Raw genomic sequence first — 10,957 nt, 5'->3', positions numbered from 1 at the left:
TTTGTCATTCAATTCTCTGGAGAATTGCACTACTGATAGATTTTTTTCTATATATTTCTGTGACTTTTTTCTTTGAGAAAATGAGACATGGTGGCTGAGGCCATCAGCTTTATGTAGAATCTGGGTATAGGTTTATTATCAACTGCCACCTATGTTTCAAACTGTGCTTTTGTTTAGAAATCTCAAAGCTGGAGTGAGGCGTTCTGCTCCGTGAAACAAAATAATGATACTTTTTCCAAATTTACAAAATAATTAAAATTAACAGATGGAATTTTCCCAATATTGAAATTCGTTATTAAATTTTTGATGCCTGCTACCACTGTTTTGTATCCAACTGTAATAAGTGGCACAGTATTTGCACAAATTTTCATTACAAATTATTTAAGACAATATGTCTGGATTCCCTGCCCCCCGTATAATGGCTATATCCTAATAAAAGTTTTATAATAAAAAATTATTCATCAAAAATATGTCTGGATTTCGTGATGGTCTGTGACTTTCAAAAGCTGGGCCACTGGAGATCTGGTTCCATTAGACGGAAATAGGGAATATTCCTGAGGGCACATTCCCCTCCTCCCCCCATTCCCCCATTACATCAAGAAAAACAACTGATTTAGTAAGTCGTTTGAAGAGTTTAAGTAATGGAAAGAATGGTGGAGAAAGCAGGATACATTTAACGAGGTAATCTCACAGTAAGTGCGGAACTGTGTTAGAAGCCGCGGCAGTTCAGCCAAGGTGAATAGGGATCAGCCCCCCACCTCAAAGGAGCTGGGAGTAGGAAAACCGTGGTGAGAACTCTAGTGGAACATCTGGATTAGGGGCAAGTGTCCGAGACCAAAGCCTCAAATTCTGAGAACCATTACAGCTCCCACCGTGAAAACAGCGAAGTAGTTTGCCCCATCCCCAAATCATTCGCGCTCAATTCCAAAGAACAGCAACAAAACACAAAACACAAACGTCCTTGAATCTGTTCCTTCTCAAACACTGGAATATTTTGAAACTTTTCTTGTAAGATAATAATGAGTACCTTCCGGTAGCGAGACATCGCCCCCTAGAAACTACAAGTCCCAGTAGGCTACACACACACACACACACACACACACACACACACACACACACACACACACAGACACCACACACACACACACACACACACACACAGACACACACACACAGACACACACACACACACACACACACACACACACCCCACCCCCCACCCCCCCACCCCCCCCCACCCCCCCAGCGGGGCACGCTCCTTTCCTGGGAATTCCGCATTACTCTCCAATCCCGATCCGGGCCTGCAAACCCAGGCCGCAAAGCCTTCTGGGACTTGTAGTTCACTCCCGAGTCCCGGTCCGCGCAGACTCACGCGGCCTCTGTCTGCCCTTCGGCCCTTGCAGAAGCCCAACCCAGCATTCAATGCTCCCCACCCCCATCTCGCGGCTCTCCCTCGGGGGGCAAACCTCCTCCGGTCACGTGCGAGAGCTTGCATGCGGCGGTTGGCTGTGGGGGCTCGGGGGCGGAGCTCAAGGCCCTGGGAGGTTCCGTGCCCCTGGTCCGGCCGCTTGTTTGGCTGCTGCCGTCACCTCATGGCGACGCGGGTAGAGGAGGCAGCGCGGAGAAGAGGCGGCGGCGCTGAGGAGACCGTGGAGGCCGGACAGGGCGGACGGCGACGCAGCCCGAGGCAGAAGGTCAGTCAGGGAGACTCCGTTGTTGGTCCGGGGAGGTTACTCTGGCTACCTTTTTCGGGTTCTTATCTCTTCAGTCTCCCTTAGTTACCTTTAGCCACGGGACGAACATCCGGCCCTTTTCCCTCCCCGGGTGACGACAGTGGGAGCAGGTGGGGGGGTGGGATTGGGACGGATGGGGTGGGAAAGGACGATGATCGGGGTTTGGGGGAACACGGTGGTGGGGGTTGAAGGAGGGCAGCGTACACCCGGGTTTGAGGGGGAAAGGGTGCGAGGCGGGGGTGCGCCAGGTGTGACAGCCACGTGTGGCCGGCGCCGCGGAGCCCCGGGCGCCAGGTGTTATCCCTCCCAACCCCGGCGGTCACAGTGCTCCCGGCGCAGGACGCTGCTGTTTGGGGGGCTCACTGGGGTTACGGGTTCGCTGGCTTTGCGTCGGGCAGGTGCGCAGGGCGCGCTGCGGGGTGCACCCGGGTGGCTCTGGCGAGGCTGTTGCGCAGTAAGATAACAGCGCGGGAGCTAGGGCTGCGCTTCGCCCCCCTTCCCCCGCCCCCCTGCGCTCTTCGCCACTGCGCGGGCGGTGAACGCCGCGGGGCTAAGTGGGGGGGGGCACTTGGCCCCCGGGACTCAGGCCCTGGGGTTCGTCTCTGGGCACCATGGACCTGGCTGCACGTGGGACTGGGGTAGGGGAGGTGATGCTGGAGGACCTCGGTCCCGTACAGTTGCGATCAGCATCGCTTGATAGCCAGTCTTCCCAGTCCTCCAAGTCCTGCAACCCCTCACCCCCTTTCTTCCTCCCCTCCCCTCTTTTCTTTTTAATTTGGCAAACAGAAACTTGAGCGCCTCCCCGATCTGGCCTTTGGTCTTTCTTAATCTGGAAGACAAGATGGACCGTTCCCCTTGCCTTACTTGACTCACGTCAAGGAGTTTTCAGTGTCTCCCTGGATACAGGAAATCGAGACCTCTTTTCAGAATGGGAGAATTCCACTTGTTCTGGAGCTCAGTGGGTGGAGTTTGAGAAAGATTGCACAAGGAATAGGGTACAGGGCTTTTGGGGCCCAGAAACAGAGAACTGTGGGAAATGGGACTGAGAAGGTGGAAACCCCGTCCTTTTATCCTTGGAGGTGAACATATTGAAACGTTCAACTTGTTGAATGTCTTGCTTGATCACTCAAGGCTATTTAATATTACTTAATTATGTGTTTGACTAATCTTAAAAATCACTGCTGTATGAAATTACGAAATAATATTTTTCTAATGTGATTCATGAACTTCAAAAGGGAACAAAGGTCCGGTTTACACTTGAGCAAAGTGTCAAAAATTGGCTTTTTTGGATCGGGCCTGTTTCTAAGGTCAGGTATTTTCATGTCTCTGCATGAGATTGTTACTACTACTCAATTGCACGCGCGCACACACACACACACACACCCTCTCCCTCCCTTCCTTTCTCCCTCCCTCTCTTCCCCCCCTTCCCTCCCCCGCCAAAAGAAAGATCTAGTGCTTGTAGGACTGAAAAAGAAGCCTTGGACCAATGTACTTTAGGGATTCAACATTGTCACTTTGGACACTTATTCCCTAAGGGTGGGAAGCCAGTCCCAGTGTTTGATTTCATAGGTTCCTCAGGGGAGAACTCGGATAAAAAGCCACTGCAATTGAGGACATAAGTTCCCTTTTATGCCACTGGGAAAAAGGACAAAAAGTCATTGAATTAGGAATTGAGGTTTAATCAACTAGTATTTTAAACTACCAAGATAAGAGGTAATGACCCTTGGAGGTACAGAGCTCTGGTTAATAGCTGGATATGAGTAGTCATATGTATCTATTTGTCTTATTTTTGTTTACTTACCTTGTACTCCTTTCTAATTTTTCATGCTTTTCTGGGAATCTTTTTCCTTTTGGTGTCTAACTGATTATGACATGGAATTGAAATACACAGTTAAATATTAGTTTTTGAATTTTTATTTAAAATAGGGTATTGTGTCTGCAAAAATTATTTCTAAATTACTCCCTTCTTACCCTTAATTTTTTATTTCCTCTAGACCATTATTTGAGAAAATATTCCTTATTCTAACAACCTCTAGCTATCCTCTTTTTTTCAGGAAGCAGAAATGTTTAACAAATTGGGGAAGGAATTAAAAGTGACTGCTTTGTCATTATTTAGTTATATTATGGGACTTGAGGTGAGAAAAATTGGAGATGGGCTTTGTTGGTTCCTGGTTGTTTGAACCATCTACCTAGTCACTTTTTTTGTTGTTTTGAGACAGGGTCTTACTGTGTAGTCCAGGCTGACTTTGAACTTGGATTCTCCGACTTTAGCCTCCTGAGTGCTGGGATTATTTGAATTGCAGGCCTGCTCACCACATCTGGCTTTTTTGAGACAGAGTCTCACTGTATTGCCCAGGCTGGCCTTGAACTCCTGGGCTGAAGTGCCTAGTCACTCAGTTGATTGTGGCATCATTTCGTAACTACATCTACTTGAAATGATCTCTTGAGGTAATTTTTTTCTTCTAAAGGTAATACAGTACATGTCTAGGGTTTTCTTGAGGAATTGTCTAAAACTGTGCTGGTATGTAGCCACTAGCCACATGTGGCTATTTAAATTTGTTAAATAAAATACAAAGTTTCTGTTCCTCAGAATTCGTTTCTGTTCCTCAGAATTCCAGGTGTTCCAGTAGACAGTATTAGAGGTTGCTGTATTAGAGCTGATTGAGAACATTTTTATCATTGTATAAAATTCTGTTGGACAGCATTGATCTAAAAAGATGCTTATATTATTGTTTGCGACTTTTTTTTTTTAAAGGAGAAAGCAAAGATTTACTAGAACGCCATTAAAAGGGGAGAGAATGGCGCACAACTAGGCAAAGAAGCATGGTGCCTTTTAGGAAACTTTTGGAGGGGAGGCAGTACTGGGATTTGAACTCAGGGATTCTCCCCTGCTAGGCTCGCCCCCTGTGCCTGAGCCATGCCTCCAGCCTGAGACATATTTTAGAACATCAAGCTCATTAATGTTTCTTTCTAAAACCCTGTGTAGAATTTATTTCACAGGTTGGGTTTTTTCTTTTTTTGTGTATTTTTAAAATTAATAGACATTTTTTGACCAGTTTTAGGTTTACAGAAAAATTGAGCCCAAAGTACAGAGTTCCTCCTCACCCACCCCTTTCTCTTATTTACATCTGGCATTGGTATGGTACATTTGTTACAATTGCTGAGAAAACACTGATATATTGTTATTGGCTAAGCCCATAATTTATAGGGCTTACTGTGGTGTTACACAATATATGGGTTTTGACAAATGGAAAGTAACATGTATCCATAACACCCTGTGCTTTACCTGGTTATCCCTCTCTCTTTTTCCCCAAACACCTGGCACCATTGATCTTTTGTTGTTGTTTGTGTTGTGTGTGAGACAGGGTCTCACTGTGTAGTCCAGGTTGGCTTCAAACCCATGATCACCCTGCCTCAGCCTCCTGAGTGCTGCTGGGATTAGAGGTGTGTGTGTGTGTGCCACCACACCCAGCTCCCACTGATCTTTGTACTGTCTCCCTAGTCTTGACCTTTCCAGAGTGTATAAGGTTGTTTTTTTGTTTGTTTATTTGTTTTTTAATTAGGTTTTTGCTTGGGAATGTTAAAAATTGTTTATTACTAAACTTATTTTCAGGTCCATAAACCATTTGGAATAATAAAAATACATAGTATTTAGGCTCAATTTAACAAAATCTTACATTTATATAGTGCCCTAGAGTTTTTTATGGCACATTTGCACATACATTAACTCTTTCAGCATTACTCAGATGTTATGGAGAAGGCTGGGCAGCTGTCAACTGCCCACATCTGCTGATGACAAACTGGTCAAGTGATTTGCCCAAGGGGTGAAGCTGAGTCTGGAACCCAATACCCTTTCATCTACAGTACAGTAATAAGTAGTCTAGTAGTGGGTAAATACTATGGATTTTAGAGTCAAGACTCTTGACTCTCTGCCACTTACTAGCTGTGCATCCTTGGGCAAGCTTCTTAATGGACAAGCCTAAGTTGGATCATCTGTGAAGTGGGGATGATGCTAATACCTCCCACATTAGGGTCATTGTGAAGAATAAGAGGTGATGCGACATTTGGCATAGTGCAGAGCATGTAAAATTTTACATTGTTTGGAGGGGAGAGTATATGATGTACATTTTCTCTTGCTGTTAGGGTACTATTAATTTTGTAAATCCTATCTTCCAGTCTTTGTGTTCTCCCCTTTTCCTAGAATTTCTGTTATGGCTGTAATGAGGAGAAATTAGTCAGGATTGGGCAAGAGTATGGGGTAGGAAGAAACCATTTTATTAATCTTGTTTTTCTCTCTATTTGCCAACTTGAACTTCCACTTTTCTGGCACAGATATTAAGTAATAAGCAAAGTGATCTGTTTACAACATTGTTTTCTTTATTGCCAAGCTTAATAAATTTCATGTTTTTAATGGGAGTCAAACAGGTAAAGCAATAATGAGGACAAACCAGATATAGCACATTCCTCTAGTAATAGCACATTTCCATATTGTAATAGACCATATTTATTTGTTATTTAGGAGGTTTATTTATTTACTTATTTAAGACAAGGTCTTGCTCTGTTGCCCAGGATGGCCTTGAACTTGTGATCTTGTTGCTTTAGCTTCCCTAGACTGGAATTATAGGTGTGTGATACCACACCTGACTAGAAGGTGTTTTATATGTTATTTCATATATCATTTATATTGGTTTTGACTAGTTGTATTTATGAAACTATATGTCAAATCCAGATGACACAAAATGGTCTGTGGTTTGCTTTTGTGAAATTTTTTTTTTTTACAGTGCTGGAGATAATGAACCCAGGGTCTTCTGCATGCTAGGCAAGTGCTATACTACTAACTTCCATCTTCAGTCTCTTTTATGGGATCCTTTATAGGATTCACTATTACAGATTTTTTTCAAATATATATGGTGTTCAGATTTTACACTTTTCAGAAAGTTAGTTTTTTGGGGGTGGGGCAGTACTGGAATTTGAACTCAGGGCCTACACATTGGGCCACTCCATCAGCCCTTTTTTGCGTTGGGTATTTTTTGAGATAGGGTCTTGTGAACTATTTGCCCAGGCTAGCCTTGAGCCACTGTTGTCCTGATCTCTGCCTCTTGAGTAGCTAGAATTACAGGCATGAGACATGGATGCCTGGCTTATTTTTTTTGGTGGTGCTGGGGTTTGAACTCAGGGCCTACACCTGAGCCACTCCACCAACCCTTTTTTGTAAAGAGCTTATTTGAGATAGGGTCTCACAAACTATTTGCCTGGGCTGGCTTCGAACCACAATCCTCCTAATCTCTGCCTCCTGAGTAGCTAGGCACCCGGCTTTTCTTTTCTTTCTTGAGACAGGGTCTTGCTGTGTAGCCCAGGCTGACCTTGAAGTCTTGATCCTCCTGCCTTGGAGTCCTGGGATCACAGATGTGTGCCACCATACTCAACCAGAGAATTACGTTTCAAAGGAAAGAAGTTTGGTCAAATTTCATTTGTTTCATGTATTATTTGGCACTTTAAATGTGCATAGATTCTAATATCTCCTTAACTAGACAAAGTAGGTGGTGTCCTCGGATATATAAGACATCTGATGGTCATTCTAAAACAAATTTAATAGTAGATACTGGTCAGTGAAGTTTGACTAGACCTAGTATATAATTGTGTAATTGGTAATGGATGGTTCCTACTGCATGGGCAATTTCTGCTTATCTAGTAAGTTTCAACCTAAGAGCCCCAAGACATCTCTTTTCCCCTTTTCCTCCTGACTCCCTCCACAATTTCTTTTTGTTAGGTTCTAATGTGATTATAGGTAACTTTTAGTTAAAATAATGAATGTGTCAGTATTTTAAATGTGTAAAGTAGTATAGAAATTTAATGTAATATTCATTAACATTGAGAAGTAGCTATACTTAGAATGTTTTCCAGATCGGACATTTCCAAAAAAGACTAAAAATAGGTCAGTTGACCTTTAAGATCCAATCAGACCTGAAGAGAATATTTTTATGATTTAGGTTACTTTCTAGTTGGAATTCTGTTGGCACTTATAGCTAAGTTTTATTAGTTGAAAAAAAGGATTACTCAGAATGAACATTATTTTCCTCCCCTGCTATCAAAATAATTGTATTTGCATTTATTGCCTAGAGTGCTGGTTTCTATTCTATGTTATATTTTCAGAGTGTCTCCAGAATGACCTTCATTGTCCCCTACTTCCCACCTTACAGTCTGCCATGAGTAATATTTACTTGCAAAACCACCACTTTTTTACTTTTCTTCTTTCCCTACTATTTGAAAATCAAAGTAGAATGGTTTGATGAGAAAGATATGCTAGCAGTTTAGAAGCACATTTCTTTAAGGATTGATTGAAGTGTGGGCCATGTTAAAAATGCAAATATTTGTAAAATAGACTTACTCAAATATTGTTGTAACAGTTCTGTGCAGTAGTAACGTATATTTAGAAGATCTAATCTTCTTACAACTATAGAATATAAGTACTGTGCATCCCAAGTATCCAGATAAGGAAACTGATAAGTTGATCTCCCCATGGCCACACAGGAGGTGTCCATTCACTTAGATTTAAGATACATGATTTATGAGATGTGCTTTGCAGTAGCTCCCTGCAAAGGTACCTCCAAGTGTAATGTGGGTAAATTGAAAGGTAAAGAATTTAAAAAGACTTTCCAACCGCTCTCAAAGTCCACACAGCCTGGTGTTAACTATGAGCTGAAGTGGTCTGGGTAAGTAGGACACATAAAAAGGCTTGGTGCTTGTTTCAAAGGTACGTTGGGATTGGTCTATGTGAAGCTGGGGAAAGGTGACTTCATAAAATTGGGACAAGGATGCTCCACTTAGGTAACCCATAAAAATTAGAGGACCATTTTACATATAGAAGTCTGTGACTTGAAGATGCTGATTGTGTGACCTAGCCCCTGCCCCTCTGCAAAATAGGTCAGGCCCAAGCATATATCAGTGGCTTAAAATCTTTGGGTTTCCTTGTTCCTGTTGCCAGGATAGGTGTCTAGATTAATTACAGGTGTCTCCCAGGTTGCAGAGAATCACTGGCTTAGTTTTTGTGCTAGGAGTGATTTGGTAGATCATGGAGTCCCTTTAGTTAATTAATTTTTTGAATGGTCCTGGGGTTTGAACTTAGGGCCTTAGCATTAGTGAGGCAGGCACTCTACCACTTGAGCCATTCCACCAGCCCTATTTATTTATTTATTTTTTCAGTTATTTCTGGTGCTGGGCATTGAGATTTGGCACTAGTCAAAGCACTCTACCACACAGCTACATGACCAGCCCTTGGTATTTTTGTTTGTTTGCTTATTTGCTTTTGATGTAGTAGTGGGGTTTAAACTCAGGGCCTCACACTTGGTGGGCATGTGCTTTACCACTTGAGCCATGCCCCCGGCTCTCTTTTATGTTATTTTTCAGATAGTCTTTCGATTTTGTCCATGATTCCCCTCAGATCATAATCCTCCTACTGATGTCTCCCATGTAGCTGGGATTACTGGCATGATAGGCAGGAGCTCCCAAGCTTGGTTCTTTTTTTTTTTTTTTCCCCTTCTCTTCCAGTACTGGGGTTTGAATCAGGGTCTATACCTTGAGCCACTCCACCAGCACTTTTTTGTGTTGGGTATTTTTGAGATAGGGTCTCCAAAACCAAAATCCTCCTGAATAGCTAGGATTGTAGGTGTGAGCCACCAGCATCCAACTTGCTTTTTTTTTTTTTTTTTGAGATAGGGTTTCATTATATAACTTGGGCCTTAAACTCCTGATCCTCCTGCCTCTGCCTCTCAAATGCTGGGATTACAGGTATGGACCACCATACTCAACTGGTAGTCTTTTTTTTTTTTTTTATAAAAGATACAGCCATAGACATTAATGTTTTTATTTACTTATTTATTTTTTGGTGGTACTGGGGTTTGAACTCCGGGCCTCATGCTTGCTAGGCAGGTGCTCTATCACTTGAGCCACTCCACCAGCCCCGTTTTATGTTGGGTATTTTCAAGATAGGGTCTCTTGAACTGTTTGCCCAGGGCTGACTTCAGACCCTGATCCCTCCACTGTATGGCAGGCATCCTGCATGGCTAGGACCATAGGCACATGGCACAAGGCCCAGCTTATTGATTGAGATAGAATCCTGCTAACTTTGCCTGGGTGGCTCTAGAACTGCACCCCTCCTCTTCTTCCAAGCTAGTATTATAGTCATGCGCCACAGTGTCTGGCCTCATCTTATTAAAAGGTAAATATACATGTTACCAGTAAATACATAGTAGTAGTACCCCTTACCTCTAGAGAGATGAGGCTCAAGAAGCTGTGTCCTAACAGGACTTTTTCTTGACCCTTTTGCTCGTTCTTGGCTTCTTCACTATTGCAGGAATTCAGGCTTCCTCATCTGGTAGTTTAGCACTCGTTTGCCTCTCTTCCATTTACCTGTGTATTTTTTTGGGGGGGGGTGGTGACTGGGTTTGAACTCAGGGCTTCAGGCTTGCAAAGCTGGTGCTCTACTGCTTGAGCAACATCTCCAGTCTGTTTTTGCTCTGGTTATTTTGAAGATTTAGGGGGGGTGTGTCCTCACGAATTATTTGCCTGGGCTGGCCTTGAACTGTGATCCTCCCAATCTCAGCTTCCTAAGTAGTTGAGATTACAGGCATGAGGTACCAGCACCCAGCCTCATTTACTTATTAATGCTTCCTTCTGTGTGCTCTCATTGGTGTTCTTTTTTTTTTTTCCCCTCAGTACTGGAGTTTGAACTCAGGGCCTACACCTTGAGCCACTCCACCAGCCCTGTTTTCATGATGGGTTTTTTCCAAGATAGGGTCTCACAAACTATTTGCCCAGACTGGCTTCAAACTGCTACTTGAGCCCAGTGCCCAACCCCTTAGTGGCTTGACCTCAGTTTCCATAGTTTAGGAATCTGAGTGTGGCTTGTCTGAGTCCTCTTCCTTGGAGTCTCCCATGGGCTACAATCATCTGAAGTCTTGATGGGGAAGCATCCACTTCCTAGCTTGTTCCTGTGCTTGTTGGAAGGGTTCAGTTCCTCATGAGTTGTTGGCTGAAGGTCTTCCTTGGTACTTTGCCATTGAGCCTTTCCATAAACCTCGTACAGCATAGCAGCTGGCTTCATTGAGATGAGCAAAAGAGTGCCATCAGGAGAGTGAAGAAAGGCACAGTCTTATAATCACAGAATTGACATCCCTTTATTTTTCTCTCTCTCTCCCTTCCTACCTCTCTCTTCTCCCTTTTCC

General features: G+C 43.5%; 1 protein-coding gene across 1 annotated transcript in view; it reads left to right on the top strand.

Annotated features, from left to right (window-relative positions):
- The first annotated feature begins 1,546 nt into the window (after positions 1–1,546).
- The window catches only part of Txlng (taxilin gamma), a 49,579-nt gene continuing 40,168 nt past the window's right edge, over positions 1,547–10,957 (top strand). The window contains exon 1 of the mRNA XM_020175893.2: positions 1,547–1,694. Coding sequence (XP_020031482.2) covers positions 1,593–1,694 — 102 coding nt within the window. The 5' untranslated portion in view covers positions 1,547–1,592. The remainder of the gene's footprint in view (positions 1,695–10,957) is intronic.

This window comes from Castor canadensis, chromosome X (genome assembly GCF_047511655.1).
Source record: "Castor canadensis chromosome X, mCasCan1.hap1v2, whole genome shotgun sequence".
NCBI lineage: Eukaryota > Metazoa > Chordata > Mammalia > Rodentia > Castoridae > Castor > Castor canadensis.
This window is presented reverse-complemented; position numbering and strand designations above follow the sequence as displayed.